The sequence below is a fragment of the Symphodus melops genome (assembly GCF_947650265.1).
Source record: "Symphodus melops genome assembly, chromosome: 5".
Classification (NCBI taxonomy): domain Eukaryota; kingdom Metazoa; phylum Chordata; class Actinopteri; order Labriformes; family Labridae; genus Symphodus; species Symphodus melops.
In genome coordinates, this window is record NC_136695.1 from 4,932,677 (window position 1) to 4,953,370 (window position 20,694).

General features: G+C 42.5%; 1 protein-coding gene across 1 annotated transcript; it reads right to left on the minus strand.

The window, feature by feature from the left end:
• Nucleotides 1-926: 926 nt before the first annotated feature.
• LOC306824127 (pituitary tumor-transforming gene 1 protein-interacting protein) lies at nt 927-19,265 on the minus strand. Its single transcript, XM_079344127.1, has 7 exons — nt 18,980-19,265; nt 18,788-18,834; nt 17,172-17,280; nt 15,242-15,350; nt 13,432-13,497; nt 5,648-5,694; nt 927-1,404 (listed from the first exon to the last, which is right to left on the minus strand). Exons 1-7 carry the CDS (start codon nt 19,083-19,085, stop codon nt 1,355-1,357), a joined length of 534 nt encoding a protein of 177 aa, XP_079200253.1. The 5' UTR covers nt 19,086-19,265; the 3' UTR covers nt 927-1,354.
• Nucleotides 19,266-20,694: the final 1,429 nt, after the last annotated feature.

Below are 20,694 nucleotides of genomic sequence, written 5' to 3' on the forward strand. Positions count from 1 at the left end.
ATATCCCTTAAGGGAATTCTAGTTTTACACTCAAACACACATATTGGACATACATTAAGATGTCAGTGGGTCTGCCACACAGGGAGCATGCCACAGCTTTCAGAGGTAAGACATGTCGGTGGTACTCGTGAACCTGGCATCTCTCCAGCAACCAGACCAACATCCATATTTTGGTCCGCACTGGGACTTGAGCTGACAACACTCCAGTTCCTGAGTCCCTGCGGACTGAGCCACTGCCAGTTGGTTGCTCTCCCCAGACCACAGGACCCAACCCCAAACAGGCTGTCTAATGGTTCAGGATTGTTTCTCCTTGTCTTTAATCTTTATTTGTATAGCAACAATTCATATCAGATGTTACCTCGAGACACTTCCGGCCGACTGTCCACCAACGATCCCGAGGAACAGAGCAGACATGACAATCAGGAGCTCCCAGGAGAAGACGTGGTTAGTAAGTGATCCCAGGTATTTATCAGATTTATTGTGAGTTAGATGAGAGTAAGGCTGCTTAAGAAAAGTAGACGTTTTTATTTAACCTCGTGTTCTTTACATTGCCGGGAGCCTTTGTTGTGACCCCATTTGAAATCTGCTTTATTTATAAAGATTATATCTGGATCTACAACAGATGATCTAATCCAATCAGCTCTGAAAGTGCAGAACACATGATAGTAAAATATCAAATTTCAAATTGCAGATAAAAAATCAGATCCTGACAGTGTTTGAAGCAGCTTTGCCTGTGTGCACAACATACAGACAACAGTGAGTTTATGGAGAAGTGATTTTTAAATTTTTTTTTTATAAGGCTTTAATCAACACCATTACTCTACTTGTTTGGTGTCATTGCCTTTTTTAACTTATCAGATATCCCGACAGTTTCCAGAAACCCCCCCTCCCCCCACATTTCTACATATAATACATACACAGACGCATTGTTAAAAGAGAATATTTAATTCATGTGCCAGAACACATCCGCAGTACAATCATTTTTTGTATTTGATGTCAACACTGTATGTGCAAAGTGCAAAGATATGAAAGTAGGATATTTAAAAAAGAAGCTACTCGTATAAAGAATGAAGAAACTTGGCAGGACGTTTAAAAAGACTGGACATTCATTCGACATACTACACTGCATCCTGAGCAGGAATCTCGAGGCAAGAACCAAACAACAAAGACAGAGTTTCTACCATCAGGTTTGTTAATGTTGGAAAAAGGTGAAATTGTGATTTATGAGGATTAATGTGAACAACAGCACTGTGTTATGTAGCTCATTGTTTATCGGAGAAACAGGCAGCACTCCAAGCTCAAACTGAAGAGCGGCTCCACATGAAGCGCGTGGATCTCTTCCAGTGCAGCTGCTTTACTCGTTCTCAAACTTGCTGTATGGGTGGTCCGAGTCACCGACCAGACCTGCACAGAGGAGAGAACAGAAAAAACAGAAGCTCAGGGTGAGGAAGGTGCTGCTTACGTTCCTTAACATGTTCATTTATTATTCAAGGAGAGGCTCTCCATAACACATCCAACATCAATATTCCATCACTGGTAAAAATCTACAGAACAATAGAGGTGGATCCCAAACAACCTTTTACGCAACATTCATTGTCCATGTTACGTTTCTATTTTTGAATGTGGAGATTTTAATTATTTTTTTAACACGTTGCCTAATATATTTTTCAGTTAAAGATCCAAGCAGGATTTTAATGGACGATTTTGTTTTGCACGTAAAAGAAGAAAGGAGTAATATTTAGAAAGCCAGAGTTGTTCTCTTTGGTGCCACCTGTGGTGATGAGCAGTAATTGCAGGTGTGGTTATGGAGCCATTGTACCGTGTGAAGGTGAGTCATGAACATGAGTTTAAAGATTCCTGAAAATGACTAACAGCTAAAAAGGATTTTTCTGTCTTTTCTGGAGAGACATTGAACAGTACAAGTGGAAGAAGAAAAAAACACTTCCAAACAAGACTTGACCAGTTATTTCATGACAACTCCCATGTTTGTAAACAAAAAAGCAAACCCACATTAATGTCACTGAAAATCACACGAGACAGATTTCAAACATCTTCAAGCAAAAACAATCACATGTTCGTTTCAACATTGGAACATTAGAGGCTTGATATTTGCAGATTTACTTCATGACACCTTCTTCTACACTTTACCCACAATGCAACTCATAACAATCCACATCTTTGAAATGCTGAATCTTGAAGTTCACGGCCACGTTAGCTTCACATTGTGTATTGTCAAGATCAGGACCTTCACTCACTTACCACACAAAGACGCACCAGAAGCAGACTAACTAAATACTGCCTACTCACAACATATAAACACTGCACACTGCATCATACAGTTAGAAGTTAGCAACTTACTAAACAAGAGTGAACCTTACCGTCTGCGCTCCGTTTGATCAATGAGCATGAAGCGAGTGCAATCTTACCACAAATAGACAACAGCAAGATGTAAACATTCATTACTAACACCATTACAGAATCAGTTCAATATTATTTGGCATGTTAGATGTATTTATTTCATTTGAAGCTGCTGGCTGGCTGGCTGGCAAGCGACGTGATTGGACAATATGCTCCTGTGTTATGCCTCTAAATTCTGTCCCATCTAGTTAACAAATGTGTATTTCTCTCATATACAAAATATTGCCTATGATTTTGGATGATGATACCCACTCAATATATGGAAGTAAGCTGTGTCGTACACAGCCCAAAACCTGATTCATGTTTCTTGTAGTCCGTGCGGTGTGAACGCTGAACGTGGTCGGAGAGGCCAGAGCGGACCACTTCAAATGTGAGTGGTGTAAAGCACTTTGGGGCTTTTGTAGCCGATCATTGCAGCACTGCATGGCAATACCCCTATGGTAACCATGGCTACCACATCAGGCCGACGCTGTCACCATGAGAAGACAGAAAGTTACTGTCCAGTTTGTGAGACTGAATTTAACCATGAATGACTAAGATGAAGAAAAGTCATCCCGAGTCCGAGCTTCACGTAGCTCCAACTGGAAAACACGTGACAATAACACTCCCACATGGACTGAACGTGGAAGACACAGCACAAAGAGATCAATTATTTAAGTACTCTAACATGAATATTTACATGTTTGCTTCACTGAACTGTAAAACAATGGGTTGAATGAGTTTTTTTGTTTCTCTTGATGTGCAGTGTGTGTGAACAACAAATGATGTCAGAGTCAGAATTACAGTTCAGCATCTGAGCGGCGTGTGTGTGTGTGTGTGCGTGTGTGCGTGCGTGTGTGTTTTCAGCTCATGTCAGTGTGGTTGCAGGATGATTAAAGAGGCTACTGTAACCCAGGGAAACCTGAAATCCTGCTGACAAAACAACAGCTGGGCTGAAGGACGACCAAAGGCAGCTGAGGGAATTTGAAGATTTCAGAAGTATAAAATTGCTGATTAGAAAAAGGCGTCGTGCAACAGGCCGAACAAATGAGGTCAAGACCGTGACCGTGAGAAGACATTTTACTCTTACTGAGACAAACGTCTTCGGTGCCACAGCGGTGCCTCCAGGTCGTTGTTCAGGTTGGACTTAGAACGAGTGATGTGGGAACAGTTTCGATGTACGAGAGTCTTGGTTATATTGTCGCACAGTTTGCAGAATGACAAAGTTGGAGCTGTCAATGTTTCCTGATGAATAAAAAGTGTTCATCACAGATCCCAGAGACCGGGGTTTGAGGCTGTCCTGCAGGATTTGGTAACATTGTTTCATATTGCACTGAAGATATGATTCACAATGAATCAGAGGATTATAATGACATGTGCAGTTAAGCTAACTGTTGTTTTGACACATCACGTTGGAAAAAGTGGCAGAATGCTCTCCTGTTCCCCAAAAACAAAAACAAATCCACATCTTTAGCACTTTAGATGGATACAGAAGAGCTACTGAGAAGCTTTGAACATGTTTCTCCTAATCATCTCTGTCATGGCTTTTGCAGCCAGCCTCAAGTGGACACTTAAGGAACTGCAGTATAATGCACGTCCATATTGACTTGATTTTTCAACAGTGGAGGCGGCTGATTGGTTTAGATTAGGGATGTGTTGGATCAGCTGACTAAAACTAACTATGTCATCAGTACCAGAACTTCTGCTCGGGGAACTTGCTAACTCTAGCTACAATCAAAACCAGCTTTACATTCTCACTTTACCACAGACACTAAAGTCATTCATTACAACTATGAAGGCACAAGATAAGCTTCTCTTCAGCTTCATTAAACTGAGCTCTGCTCTTGGAGGGGTGTCTTGCCCGTTGACTGATCGTTGACTGATGAGAAAACCAGTGACTGGGAACATCTCTAGTTTGAATGTGTGAAAATAGAAAACTATCTGATTCATTGCACGTCTTCGATGTATCGATGTCGAATAAATAGAGTTTGAAGTGCAACGCCAGTGTGGACCTTTACGACTTCCAGTAAGGGAAACCAACCTGTGGGACTGTCAGTAAAAGACATACCTTCATCCAGACTATTGTTAAAGAGGGAGTCATTCTCTCTCTACCTCTAATGCAGGACCAATTCAATAGAGTGGGACGAATTCTTTCCTATTGATTGACTCCTGCTCTCTCTGTGTGTGTGTGTGTGTGTGTGTGTGTGTGTGTGTGTGTGTGTGTGTGTGTGTGTGTGTGTGTGTGTGTGTGTGTGTGTGTGTGTGTGTGTGTGTGTGTGTGTGTGTGTGTGTGTGTGTGTGTGTGTGTGTGTGTGTGTGTGTGTGTGTGCGTGTGTGTGTGCGTGTGCGTGTGTGGCAGCATCAGTGCTGTAGGCTGTCAGTTCTGTGGGTTTCGTATACGGACGCCATGACAGGGTGATGGATGGCGGCGTGCTCCTCCGGCCTCCCGCTCTCATTTGTTTACCTCCGCTGGGATTGCAGACGAGGCTGCGCTCCTTTAATGCTCGCTCTGGTTCCTTCTGTAAAACACAATCCAGGCAGCTGCAGTACGTCGTCTGCGGGGCTGAACGCTGAGACGTGCTATTTCCTGAAGAGCGCCGGCTCTCCTATGAGGACGCAGATCAGTGAAGGTGGCTAACCATTCCTTCAGGGTTTGCCGGGAGGTTCTTTGGCTACATCATTGTTCTGCTGTCAGTCGAAATGATCCCAGCAAGGGATTATGAATTATAATTACAGGTATCACTCAAGGGCACTTGTATTCCCAGCACAATGTCAAAGCCAGTATAAGCCAGATACAGGTAGCAGTGAGGAGAGACTCAGATCCCTCACACTATACAGAGCTGAGAGGAGACAAACCTTTGGCTGCAGCCTCAGCGATCATGTCAAGTCCTGCACACAGCCAACACAGCTGCATGTTCAATGATGTCTGAATTGATTTAAGTGAGGTAGAGTCAGCCTATACATGACCTGGATCACTCTGCTTTAGGACAGACTATACGCTGATGAATAATGCATAGCTGGCACAAGTTATGGAAATAACAGTGGGTGACATTGTCCTGGAGATTGTAAAAAAAACAATTCGACATGTACCTGAGCAGAACAAAAGGGAGGGGGGGGGCGCACACTGTGGTAGACTTACTGATGGACTCATGTACAGCAGGTGTACACATTACAGGGAGAGATGGGTCTGTCTGTCAACGCAGATGCTTTGATAAATGCTGGTAGAAAGAGGCTAAGGACTTATACATACCATACTTCTTGCGGATCTCATCGTGTCTGGCTCTTCTCTCCCCTTTCCTGTTAAAAAAAAAAAAAAAAGGGAAAAGGAAGATTAATGTTAAGATCTTTGTACTTGTAGGCGGCGGCGGCAGTAGCAGTAGTCTGTTAGGACTTGGGTTGGGAACTGGAGGGTGTCCCCGGTGTCACTGTGTGGACCAAGTCCAGAGATTGGTCTAGCAGCTGGAGGGATACAAGATCACTGCCGAAGTGACCTTGAGCAAGGTCAAACTGTGTTTTTCAGTCACTCAAAACACGGTTGCCATGTACACCAATGAGAGGTTTCCATTTCCTGCTGACATTGGTGTTCTGTAAACTGGACCAAAGCGACTGACTGTCCAGAACGTCTCATGGTGAAGCAATCTCTTAGAGTGATTCTGAAACGTCATCAATTCTTTCAGTCGTTCATCAGCCTCCATGATGGCTCAGACATCAGATCAGGTTCTAATGAAGCGTGGGGGGTAAATGACATTTTAATGTAAGAGCAGAGTGACACAGGATGGGGCGACGTGACTGCAGGTGAGAAAGACGTTTTCTTTCCATAACTCACTGCAGACTGCAACAACAGAACATTTCATGAACATCTCTCTAAAATCGGTTCTTGGACGAGGAACTACCACCGCGTCTCACTTTGGGTTTCCCTCCCTCTGAGTCCTTGAATGGCTCAAAGATTCAAACAAAGTGATGAAATGTTGACTTGACTGTTTCTGCTTTGTAAAGAGAAACACTGTAAAGGAAATACAAAAAGGAGCCTACGACCTTGAAATATTTTTACAAAAGGAAGAACGCCATCCAGACAAACATGTTGCACTAAGTGACTGAAAAACAACAACAACAACATAATCTCAGAAACTTTCATGATAAATAATCTGCTAATTCACTCATTCATAATGTCACGATAAACTGTTTAACAGTCCATTCTTCTGCTGCTTTAACATCACGAGGCTACAGTCAATATGGAGGTTAAACACACTATTAACTTCTTTATTGGCCTTTCTGTGCATTACAGCTGAACACATGTTAGGGAGAACATCGTTCCCTCTCGTTCCCTCACGTTCTTCTACTTCCATGGGACGTTCTCACTGGAAGCCAAAAAACAAAACGGAGCAACAGGCCCTGTTCTTCGGCTCCTCGCTCAGCCTCTCTGAAGACTTACAAAAGCCTGGGAGGAGGTTTCGTGGGGCGTCGCTGCCCTTCATGTCTGCACAAAGAGCTGGCGTAAATCCCTCACTGTTTTATTGCCAGGTAGTGATCTGTGAGCGATCGGGGTGGCTGAGCACTGCCTGCCATCTGTCTCCCGCCCTGCTGTCGGCTTGTACGCTACTAATTGATTGACATGTTCACACTCCCTCCACATAAATACGGCTGCTTTCGACAAGTGTGGCCGACGGACTGCGGGCAGTAACACAGTCATATAAAGAAACGACTTGTTTAACATGTCTGTGTACTTCAGAGAAGAATGTGTGCGTCGATCTCGTCTGGATCCTGACATAAAGTGAAGTCGAGTCTGGATTCATGTTCTTGGTTATAAAAAAAATATGCATGTACAACACTGTCAAAGTTCAGGTTTTCCTAAAAAGCCAGGGTGCTGTGTAAAAACAATGATTTGCATAATCCGATATTTCATTCAAAATAGCGAGACGACAACGTTAGAAATGTTGAAGCTAAGGAATGTCGTCGTTTAAGAGGAAACGATCGACCGTTTTGAATCTGACACGAGCAACAAGTCTCAAAAGAAGTCACGTCACTTGTTTGATCATTCTTGCTTTACTGTATGTAGAGTGTCTCTTTTGTCTTATTTGTAACATTTTTAATAGATGATGAGTCAGCCCTGCAGGAAGGCCGGAGTTTATCATGGTCCTGGTATGAGAAAGGCCTTCTTCCCCTGTACAGACGCTAACAGGTTTATGTGATTTCAATCATCACAGGAGTTTTGCTTTACATTTTACAGAAGGTGCCAAACTCAAGAAACCCTGTCATCAGACAAGACAAGTGGATCTTCTTCCTGTGGGTTAGATGGGTGAGCTATTTGTGAAGTGTCACAGTCAACATGACACCCGCTCTGTGCTTGAGGCACTGCAGAGCTCACGCTAATGATCAATAGCTTTAAAAAAAAAAAAGGAAGAGATTTACAAACAAGCATCATGATCTCTGCTCTGACGCCAACAAGATGTAAGTTAGCGAGATTTATACTGGCAGGAGAGTGACAGGCAGAGTACAAGGAAGACAAACAGGAAGTGCTCATTACTCCACGTCAATCAAAGGAGAGAAGAAAACCTCCTCGCCAACATGAAAAGGACAAATCTGTGTTCGGCTAAATTTAACATCCAATATTTAATTGATCCGAACAAGCAAAGAATTGTTTCCTTTTTAGGAAACAAGCAGACTTGACTAGTCGATAACAGAACCAGGTTGACATGTTGTATTGGTCGTGGCCACTGCAGGGGAAGTTAAAAGATCTAAGATGTTGAAACAGATACTGTAACATACTGTAAATGTGCTCAAACACAAGGATTTGATTTAACGAGTTAGCAGAACTAATTGCAACTTAGTGATGTATTTATTGGTGGTTAAAATAACCTACTGTGATACAATGATGGTGAAAGACTGTTTAGCCCACCGCTAACAAATTTAATTCCTCTTTTGTTTTTAAGATTATTTTTTAGGCTTTTTTTAAAGACAGGACAGAAGAAAAAGTAGGAGATCAGGAGAGGGAGAAAAAATAATCTGTTGAATCAAGTGCAGGAAAAGAGCCGAGGCTCAGACTTGAACCCGGGCCGCACACTAGTAGGGCTTTCACTCTTGAAAAAGATGGATGGATATCTCCAGCAGGGGCTGCGTATGTGAACACAAACATCGGCATTTGACCGCTCGGACTCCGAGTGTCTCCTGCCAGATCGCCAGCGCTCTCTCTGCATCAAGTCTGAGTGGGCAGGTGTGACGACGCTGCAGGACAGAATTCACCTGAAGGGGGAGAGAACGACTGCTGCACGGTGCATAAAGTGTGTGCACGCCTTCATCTGTCTCCCCGTCCACAGAATTACACTGCATTATGTTTTGTGTCGGTGAGTTGCATTTTGTAGTTTGTTTGTGTATCGCTACCATTTTGTTTGGTTTTGTCTTTTTTTTTTTTTATTAATTAGTATTATTATTCTTGTCCATTTTCGTCATCTTTTTGTCATGTTGAAAATTGTCTTCTGTTAAGATGCCCTTAAAAACGAGACGGCACATCTCAAGGGGCTCAACCTATAAAATATTAAATGTTTTCTGTTCGTCAGCATTGTTGTTGTTGTTTTGTTGGCGTCATTCCGTTGGACTACCCTGAGCATTGATGTGAAGGAAAATATTTTCATATTAGCATCGTGTAGCGGACTCTTCTTGTTGCCTCGTCCTCTACTTCCTAGTTGTTGTTGTTGTACGTCACGCCTAACCTCAGGAGACCCCGCCCCCTCTCCCGTCTGACAGGGATTTGTCTCCAGCTGTGTGGGAACAGCCAGGTGAGGAGAGTATCGAGAGCAGTCCTTAAGGAAGACTGAGTGTATATGTGAAAACAGCTTCAGAGGACTGTAGCTTCTGTACACTGGGTGCGAATTAACCGCTAAGTTGTCGCTCGTTCGTAAGGCAACCAATAGGATGGGAGCCAGATGTTTTATAGTTCATGTAAAATCGATGGCCTAAAAATATCACAATTAATCTGTCATTCCAAAAATAAAAAAAGAATACAACTATCTAGGAGGAAGATGGACACCTGAGGGTCGGTGTCTGACAGAGGTTGACGATCTCGTCTCTTGTTGTCCTTCAGTCAGTTCCTTTCTTCTGATCTCAGAGCCAATCCTGCAGCGTGCATGCATGTGGAGAACAATCTCTGCCTCCCTGTAACTGGTGCATCATGCTCACTCTGTGTCTCTGTGCACTTCAACAATTTGTCAGAATTCGACCATTTAGGATGCCACAAATCGGCATGTAAAATCAGTCCATAGAAACACTGAATCTTCCTGCTGAGGGCTCGCTTGTCTTTCCTGACGAGGCATCAGTATGAAGTTGACACTGTTTGATAACCAGTGAAGAACCTCCTCAGTCGTAGGTCTGAGAAGGCCAAACAGGGAACACCGGGAGCTACTACTAAAAGGTTTTCCGTTTGGTATCAGTGGTATTCCTGTCTTTCTAAAAGCTAAATAAGAATAGAGCGTTCTGTGTCTTTACAGGACATGTCATCTTAAAAAGCTGTAAAGGCACTCAAAGGGAAGTGTGGGTCAGTCCCTTGTGTGCTGTTAATGATTTCCTCAGACTGCTCTCCAGGCTCTGATGAGGATGAGGATGTAGACTCTGTGCCGACTCTCCAGGGGCCTGGCTGCAGTGTCTGCAGTCTTTTCCATGATGCAGTCCGATCTCGTCTGAATGTCCTGCTCACAGCATGAACTTCATCTATGTAGGTCACTGCACTAACTCTGACTTGGGAGATGTGATCATGCTCTCTGCAGGAAACCTCGACTGGGTTCTGAAAAGCTCCTCGAGGATGGACAAACGCACAGACACTGAAGAGGAGCAGGGCTCCGACGTCGCCAGCTCTGCAAGTGATGATGCTAAAGCACAGTCACTGGTGATGTTTCTGCACGACTGACCTGCTTCCCAACACGTCGCCTGGCCATCCTCAGAGCGCGAGTGCAGCGGGAGAAGGGGGCGCCGAACAGAAAGACGAGGCCGGGACATGTATGGAGCGCAGGGAAAGGAGGACTTCCACTCTCGGACTAACACAGTGTTTCTTTGACAGAGGATGAAGCTCCACAGGATGTAGCTCACTCTATTTATGACCGCATTACCCGAGAGCAGCTGCTCAGCCTCCACAATCCAATTGGTGTTTTGGGATGCGAGCAGAGCAACGCAGAGCTCCTCCTCTGGGACACACACACAGATGCACACACACACACACCAGTTGCTTGAAGGAGAAGCACACAACGGGCCCGTTTGTTTTTCCTTCTGTTGGAGGGAATCGCACGAAGCTCCTGCTGGAAACTCCCCAAATATGTTTCTAGAGAGAGATCGGATCTTTAAGCTGTTATTGACGTTTCACCATGGAAACCAACGTGATCATATAAAACTTAGCAAAGTATCTATTGTTATAAAACAGGAGCATTTGTATCTGCTCTAGTTTCCAGCCAATATACAGTTAACATGCTATAGGGATGTAACGATTCACAACACTGCGTTCACGATGCGATTCTTTCACGATTTATTTTACAAAATGAGATTGAAGAAAAACGATGACTAAAAAGAAGATTACTTTCATTTTTTCATGAAAATGTGAATCTCTTTGGCCCTTACACGCGTTTGGGCGAGCGGGGCTACAAACCTGCTTTTGGTTTGGTCTCCGTAGTTGCCATGGTAACACTTGCTTGTTACAACCAGTGGCCTCTACTCTACTCTGAGCTGCCGACGCTCACCGTAACACTGCAGCGTCCCAAAATTCACTTTTTGACTCACCGGCCGAGGGGGAGGGTCGATGAAAAGACTGACAGACAGAGACACACACACACACACCTGTTACAGTCCAATCAAGAGAGCCAAGCATTCTGGTCTGTTGAATAAATCATTTCATCAGATCAGGAAATTGAGAAATGTAAAAAACACATTTGATCAATGTGAACTTTGACACTTTTGGATCATTTTTAAACTGCCTCACCATTCATCTTTTCATCCCTACGTCAAAATGAGCCTCGAAGCCTTTGAGCCTCAGACGGGAGACGAGGGACTTACACACGTGACCACGATGGAGGGAAAGCAGCGACTCGACAGGTCAGAGTTTCTGTGTTGTGTAAACCACGTTTGATCAACATCCAACATTTACACTTCACTTCAGATGTGAAAGGATCGTGTCCTTGTCCCGCCTTCTTTTTGACATCTAACACGACGCATCATTGAACCTGACCAGGTCTGTTGTAGAAAGAGCTTTAAGGTTTGTCTGGGTTTTTTTTAATCTCTATTTTACATCTTTCACAAAAATGTAGACACAGTACTCAAGGGTCCAGACTGTCAGCATGGGAAGTGTTCTCACGGTGTGTTTGGAGTCTGATGAAGCTCACAGCAGCAGGCGTTAGAAAAAAAACAAACAAGTCAGGACCAAAAGTGCGGGATCCAAAAGCAAGAGAGCATTTTTCTATCGAACTTTGTCATTTTCTATTTTAACATTGTACTTGTATCTTGACACACTATTCTTTTGTTGACACTTTATCTTTGGTTAATCTTTTTGTATAGCTGCACTGTCACTCTTATACTGCTGTGTGTCTTTGAATTGCCCCCTGGGGACAAATAAAGTTTTTTTTAAATTGAATTGAAGAGCACAATCCTCACTAATGACGTAGCGGCTCCTATTGCCGGTGACAATACATTTGTCTCCATCATCAGACATCGCAGCTAACAAGGTGCTCAAACATTCAACTTTCCCCCTGTTCAGAGTGCTTAAGAGATGAGATTCTCCATCTGACAAGAACACATCAGGAACGATCCATCTGACCGACACTCAACACAACGAGCATCTCAAGAGCTAACAAAGCTTACGATCTCACTGCTTACAAATCTACATCATGATGTCATTGTCTTTCTGTTCATTTGAAGTCGAGTTTCTTTTTGTTTGGGCTCAAACAGCTGGAGTGATCCAGAGTGAAGTCTGTGTGTAACTCTAAAGCCCTGTTTCCACTCAGCAGTCTGCTACAGTTTGGTTCGATTCGATTAAGCCACCCGTGCCCTGTTTGGTAGGCGCCGTGTTAGCCGGATGACGATAGCCAAGAGTACACAAGAGTAGCTAACCGCTAACTAATAAATTCAACAAAGGCGAAAAACGTGATAGAAACAAAACCAACCTAATGAATGTTTAAAGGGTCAACAAGTCATTCCCCCCTCTAACACAGAGGGAGGGGAAACACCTGAGATAAACAAATTCTGTCTATACATAGAGCATAACCACCAACAGGGCCTGACAGATTCAGGATTTATCTGCAGATATGTTTTTAAAGTTTAACTCTCCTGCCCTCTGTTGTCCGATTCATTTGACCATCAACTCTTTAATCCTCATTCTACCTACAGCCTGTGATATCACGATATAAAGATATAACATGAAGAAGAGATGGTCACTCAACCTGAAAGTAACTGTGCATGGACACTTCACACTCTGGAGAGCCATCATGACTGTTGTGATCCCTATAGCGCCCTCTGCTGGTGTAATACAATGAAACTCAAATGTCATGTTTGACTGGTGAATAAAAAGAGCGATATCTGTGAGAAAATTCCCCGACAGTCACTGGATGAGCTAATATTGGTCGGTCGGGCTCTAATAACTTTTACGTCCTATATTCAAAAATAGAAAAAAACTTTTTGGTAAAAAACTTAAATACTAAAGATTTCAAACAAGCCCCACGTCACTTCTTTTTTTTAAACAGTGTCTTTAATCTTGAAGTGTTTTTATGTTTGATCAGCATTCAGCTGGAGAGAGAAACGTCTTCTTAGCACAGTGAAACAATCAACCAAAATGAAAAGTCAATGATTGGAACACCGGAAATCAAAATGCCTTAAAAATCTCCAGGTCACATTATTAAAGCTTTGTCACAGCTACAGTCATATTAACCAATCACAGATGTCTCTCAACGCTCCTCTTGTAGTTTGTTTCTTTCAGCCAGTAGGGGGCTACATGGCATTAGTCATGAACACCAAGCACAGCTGAATGCCTAAAGCTGTTATTTAAATGAACAAGGCCACACTTCTTACCTTTCCTCAGCGCGCTGTTTGATCTCTTCTCTCCTCCTGGTAAATCTCTCCTCATCTCTGTCGGCCCTTCAGACACGAGAACAAACACAAACACACTTTAACGTGCACGCCGACAGATGACATCCAGAGTCACGCTTCATTCTTTTCACAAAGTGTCACTCCTCACAAAGTTCGAGTGACTTCACTTCTCCAGAGCTTGAATCATAAATTATCTCTGCAGCTCGAGAAACAAAAGGAAATGAATGTGAAGTAAAGTGAGAGCGTGTATGTCCTCTGATTATGGAATTAGCTGATTTAATGCAGCCTGAGCAATCAGGGGAGGAACTAAAATGGCCAGTATGCAAATGTAAGAGCAGAGTGTTTAATAAAGACTTGGTGTGAGTGCAGTGTGTGTGTCAGATGAGAAGACACCCTCGGGCCTGTCTCTGTGTGACAGAGCGGCCTGCAGATGATTGACTGACGGGACGTTTTCATTTCAGTGCAGCTCAAAGAGAACGCCACACACAAAGACGTCGAGGAAAGGAAGCTACAGTGTTGAACAGGGATGGAACCATGATTCATGGGTCGCTTAACTCAACTCCTGAGGTTCACTTTCACTGAACTAACGACAACGCCTCTTATGTAAATGTAACAGAGATAACGTTTTGATGCACCAACATGTCTGACACAGTGATTTCAGGCTCTACTTCATCATTTAATGCTCAGTTTTTAACTGCTGGCGTTGCAACAGTTTCGCACAGATCTGCTTTAGATTCAGTTTTAGTTGACCTCTGACCTCAAAGATCCGCTCCAAATAATCTGTGGTGTCTTGATAAATTACAATCTTGAGCTTTGCTTTAAAAGGGACTTCTAGGTTTCTTTCAGCCATGGTACCAGTATAATGTATGTTGGTTGACAAATAATGAGTACAAAAAGTTTTAGAAATGGTTCAGTATTAGAGCTGGAGCTATCGAATATTTTAGTAATCGAGTATTCTATCGAATATCCCGATCGATTCATCGAGTGATCGAATAAATCATACTTTTGCTTAATTAAGGTTTAACTCGTCTCGGGTCGTCCCTACAGCTACCATGGTAACACCTGCTTGTTAAAAAACAACCACCTCTGCTCTACAGCTGCTGACATTCACCATATTACTGACAGGGTCCCAAATTAACTTTTTGATTCACTGGTCAAGGCGGCAGGTAGATGAAAAATACAGGCCAAACATGTTTTAATGGCTGAAATAACAAATAATGTTTTTGTGTTACAGTACATTTAATTGAGCGCGCTCACAGACAGACGACAGAGACTGTGAGAGGACGTTGCTATACTCACAACATAGATTTGATGACGCCTCGTGGGCCTCGAGGCAGCAAAAATTCCTCGATTAAGTTTTGTAATCGAATTATTCGCGGAATCGTTTCAGCTCTTTTCAGTACGTTATCCAGCCGCGGTGCTTCTTTGATGGAATCAAAAACAGGATGTAAAAAAGCACATCAGGCTCACGTGGACAGCTGGAACGACGGATATATTATGAAATGTTCAGCCAAGGTTTTTTGATCATTAAGATGCTTTTCAGTTTCTCCCTCTCTTCTCATCCCCACGCTTCACTGTCAAAAACCCACATGAGTTAGCTTCCAAAACATGCTACTTCCTGTTCTACCTCGGTGTGTGATGTTGTAACTGCTCAGCTTGGATAGAAGAGAACACAAACAGGATCAGCCACGTTAGAAAAGCATCTTACCTGAATATTAAAAAAAAGCCCATCTCTGTGCAGGGACTCTTTTTATAATGTTGTCAGACACAAAGGGCTTTTTGATTGACATACCTCGAATCCCGCTTCTTGCAGCAACAGCAGCAGCAGCAGCAGACGACGATGCTGATGAGGATGGTTCCTCCCAGGACAGCCATGGCGATGATCAGAGCTTCAAAGTTCACTGGGTCACAAAAAAAAAAAAAAAAGATCAAGCTTTGAGTGAAACCTTAAACTCTGAATTCCCCCCTTTATCCGAGCTGACCATAGTCTCCACTTGTTTGGCAATGGCGCCTCCTGCTGACTCACTGACATAACTACAGGTCCTTCGAAGGAGGAAACTGCACTCCTACTTTCAGATAAACAAAACTTAAGGTTTATCAGACGGAGATTTTGGGTCAAGGCCAGAAAGCTCTCAAGCAGCAGAAGAGTTTTATCAGTGTTGGTCGGCTGAACCTTAAATAAACACCAACAGACCACAGATAAGACCCCCGAAGGAGCAGTGGTGATCATGAGGTCAGCTTTTCTCTGAATTACTTTTTCATTTTCAGTCCCTGGAAGGAGGCGACAGATGACTTCCAGAAAATCAAACACTGGTAGTTTTAAAAATGAGGGCTGGGACGACGCCGCACATCTTCTCGTAGTTCTTTAAAAAGGGAACTTGCTGAGGAAGCTGTGTTTGTGGTCAGGTTCAGGACTTTTCCATAACTTTCCATGGCTAGCTTGAAGCCTATGCAGCACATGGCCACCTTCTTTTACATCAGCCAGTGCTGTGCGTTTGAATGTGTTCATTTCCAGTACAAAAAAAAAAAAAGACCCAGACTTCCTTTAACGGCTCTGAGACACCAAGCAGACGGTAAAGAAGTAGCAGCGACGAAAGCCAACTGTGAACCTCACGTCGCCTTTCGTCTTGGTCAAAAAGTAGCACTTGAACGCACCGCAATGACTCCAGCCGACGGCCGTACGTCCTGACCCTGCAAGCCAACATCATAATGAAGTAACTTTGCATCTACAACGAGTTCAAAGGAGAGAAGTGTCGGACTTATCTCGAAGCAATCACTGAGCCTCCTGTCACTTTGCCAGCAGGTGTTGAAAGAGCAGCAGATGTTCACAACATCTGGATCACTCCTTGTGTGTTTTTATTGATAAAAAAAAAAGTGAGCCTCTCATGTTAAACCTGCTCTTTGAATGTGGCTGAAGATGGCTCCACCATAGGACAAATACAGCTGAAGTTCACTTGATACTGATGCTACATAAAGAAAGAGATCAAAAAGAAGTACTGACTGACTGATGTTCACTGATGTGATCCCGTCTGTCAAGGAGAACATCTCCATACAGCACACATCCTGCTCTTATTTACCACCTGAACTCACGTTTTTTTATTCAACTGGATCATGTAAGGACACACCGGTGGTTGGTGTTTGAAGTTACAGAGGAGTAGAAAGACGATGCATCAGAAAAAAGGGGAGCGTTTAGCATCTACAGAGGAAACGCATCCTGTCATTTAAAAGGTGAAACTGAATATAATGAAGGCAAACTGTTGAGGAAACACTCGAGGACGCTCGTCTCAGGAAGGAAGAGTCAAACATGAAGTGAAAGTATCTGGACAGTAAAAGAAAAGCAGTGTAGAATAAAGATGAACCGTGTGGCGGAAAGATCACGAGTTAAACGTACAGGATGTTAAATCCACCACTCAATCAAAACAATAACAAAACATGTCGTCAAGGCTCGTGGGGAATCATGGGAGTGATTCTCTGTGCTTTCATAACTTCTGGAAATATTTCAGACAATGTAAATACTCAACTAAAAATATATGTCGTGTTTAGTCTATTTTTAATGTAAGTTAATATCTTAATGTAAAGATCAGCATGCAATTCTACAAAACTGTACATTTAAGATAGTGTCAAAAAAAAGACAGTAAAGAATAAAGTTTAGAACAGCAGTGAGATCATCTACTGGAGTCTCTTAAGTCAGAGTAAAAGACAAACAATGTTTAAATACTTACTCCAACACACTCCCCATCGCGCCTGGGACAGCTGGCACACCGACGCCGGGGGAAGCAACCAGCTCACCGGGTATTCTGTGCAGTTGTTGGTGGTGAAGCACCACAGACACTGTGCAGACAGAAAACATAAAGATCCACTCATTTAATGAGACACTTAAAATTCAGACTTTACCAACTAGTAAACAAGCTGAGACAACACTCAGCAGAATCTATTGAACATTGGCTCATGCTAAGCATGGCTAGCGTTAGCAGTGCCTACCAGCCATCGTTTGTCCTTACAGGTTACCGTCCACACGCCTGCAGTATTTTAACCATTTATGGTTTAAAAATACTAAAAGGAACTACAGAAATGTTATCTCAATATTTGAGATCAAATAACTTTCAGACTGTCTGCACTGAGAACAACGTGACATGGTTGAACTTTGTGCTGTGGTTACAGAGTGAAAATTAAATCTATGACTTTTTAACGACAACTCCATTTATAATATTGGAGGATATGTTCATCTTCTAAACAAATGTAAATTTCAAAATGACTAAAAACAAGTTTGTCTTTATTCTATCTGTAACATTTAACAGGATTTCCTGCCGTGGATTAATAAAGGAACCTGGATTTCTCTTTGGGGGTTAGAATGAAAACTGTAAACTTGCGTTTAGAAAAGCAGAATCAGGGTACAACAACAGTACAGATGAGGCAACTTCAGCAAAACACCTACAGCTGGGCGCACACACACCTGGAGTCCCCCTATCTGTAGGACGTAAAGTCTCTGAACAGCAGGGAAGTGAAAGAGAAAATCTATATTTTTCTCAAACCAGATTTATTGATAAATTTCACATACATCACCCAGCCCGAGTTTACTTGTTTAGTGGGCAAGTTGTGCATATCCATATTACACAGTGTGGATGGTTCTATTATGATCAGCTCATGTAGTTCAGTCAGTATGACTATCATCAGCTTTCCTTTTGCTTGATTTCATCATTTCATTGATTTCCAATTCTCCATGTTTCAAAGTTGAACTGTTGGATTAATAATCAGAAAATATGTCACCAGATAAGTAAGCAGTAATGAAATACTCTTTAGTCACAGCACTATTAGAGCAGAACACTCAGGCAAGGCAGCGGCTCCAGGGGGGACGGGGGGGGCTTTTACTACTACTGGTTTTACCTCATAGAGCTGTTATTAAATAAAAGAAGAGGTTTATTTGGAATCATTTCAGGTTGAGCGTTTAGTTGGTTGTTAGATGTTGAGTCGACCTTTTCTAGTGAATATGTTCACGATCGTTTACCACCTAACAGACACACATAGTAAGACACGCACTGATAGAACAAAACGGAAAATAAACCACAGAAGAGATTTTAAAAACGGTGTCATCACTTCATTTGGCCGTAATACAAGCAGACAGTAATCTATAAAAGGTCCAGACTGGCTCTGAAAGGAAACCAGGGTTTTCTTTTTTTTTTTCTTCTTTGAGTCATGATGCTGTGGGAGGTGAAGTAGGCCGCTGAGATTACAAGACAAGCGAGGTACGCTGTAAAAAACTGATTTATGACAGCAGATCGATCAAAGGTCTGCTGTTACTCATGTGAAACTACATCCACATTAGTCCTGATGAACCCACCTTGGCATGAGGAACACAGGTGTCACAGCTGCTGAAGGCAGAGCAGGCTGAAAGAGAAAACAGTCACATGACTCTCGAAGTAAAACTCAAAGAACACATGATGGAGTACTTTTTGAAGTTAAGCGTCATTAGTCCGAAATCTACCCATAAACACTACTATAAAAAACTTTTTCAACTAGAAAGGCAACTTACGCGTAGGTGGCGGTGAAGTAGTTTGGCATGCCACCCGGCTAACAAAGCTAACACACAACACAGCCGCGCACACAAACAGCCGACAGGTCAGTGTGTGCATCTCCATTGTGAACGCAGACGTCGTTAACACGTTAACGGAGCCGATAAGTCACGTCTTATAGCGGATATCTACTCGTCGAGAGTGAACGCCAGCCCTGCGACACCTCTCAGTAAACAACACTACTGTTGTGTCTGCTTCGCCTCTGCTCTACAGCGTGACACTTCCTGGTCGCCTTCCTGTGGTGCGCAATTTTGTAGTTACCCTGACAGCCCGGACGGGCGGAGTTAGGCTTTTATTCTTTATATTTTGACATAAACTCTATCAATTCTGGTTTTAGTTTTTCCATCAAATCGAGTGAAATGATTTCTCTTAAAACCCTTTCATTTAACGAAGCGTTATTTTATTTACTAACTTTCTCTCGTTGTTTTGAAGGGAGGGGTAGAAAAGTCAATGTCACTTGTTAAACTGATAAAATCACCGCACATTATTACACTGAAACCCACGTTAATAACTTATTTTAGTTTTTTAATAACTGCATTTTACCTACTATACTACTATATATATATATATATATATATATATATATATATATATAAATATATATATATATATATATATATATATACAGTCTTTAAGCTATATATATATATATGGAAAGTATTTTTTTGAAGACATCAAGTTTGAAGTAATTAGATTAAGCTGAAGGGTTTTTAATAGAGTTAAAATCATAAATGGACTTGAGCTTGTACAGCACTTTTCTAGTCTTTTTGCCACTCAAAGCACTTTTACACCTCAGGTCACACCTACACATTCCCATGTAATGTAAAGATCATTATTATTAAGTAACCCATTCATGTAATGAGGCATTAAGCGTCTTGCTCAAGGACACATCAGACGTGGCTGCAGGAGCTGAGGATTGAAACCTTGACCGCTTGTGTTAACACAAGAACAGATTTTATTTTTCTCCCTTTCTTCATGAAATCATGACCTTGTTTTATGTTCCTTGAGAAAAATAAACACAGGACACGCTTGATATTGAATACTGTGGACCGTGATCTTTCACTGTGCAGTGTGCTCACTTCTTTGTGTCATGAGTTTAGTCTTTAAGCTACTGGCTGCCTAGCTGTTCTCACTGTATATAACACTTCTTCTTTTTTAAGCTGCGTCAGACTAAACCCAATCGCTCCAAGGAATTTTAATGAAGACCAATATTTAAACTTTCAACCACCCAGAGTGATCAGAGGGTGGCAGTAAAGTCACACAAGCCTCTCAGCAATGAGACTAACGAAGAGCTGATTGCTGTACACTTCTGTCTTTTGACAGATTTGCAACCTCACTAACTCAAGTTCATGATGAATAGACTGACTTTTTTTATGCAGAAGGGTATTATGGTCCGTATTTCATTTCAGCTTATTACTCAATGCCGTCACTAAGGAGTCTGATGCAACTTGACCTGAGCCTAAAGCTGAAACACTGAAACATGAACAAAAGAGGTGTGTGTGTGTGTGTGTGGGGGGGGGGGGGGATAAGTATCAAGCTTAAACACAAACAAACAAATGCTGACAGGAGTCTGCAGGCTCAAGAAGAGAGACCGAGCAGATCGAGAGGGTCTGCTTTATAGACTCCTGAAAGCAGCCTGCTCAGGTGTGCTGCATTAGAGTCCTCCCTGACTCCA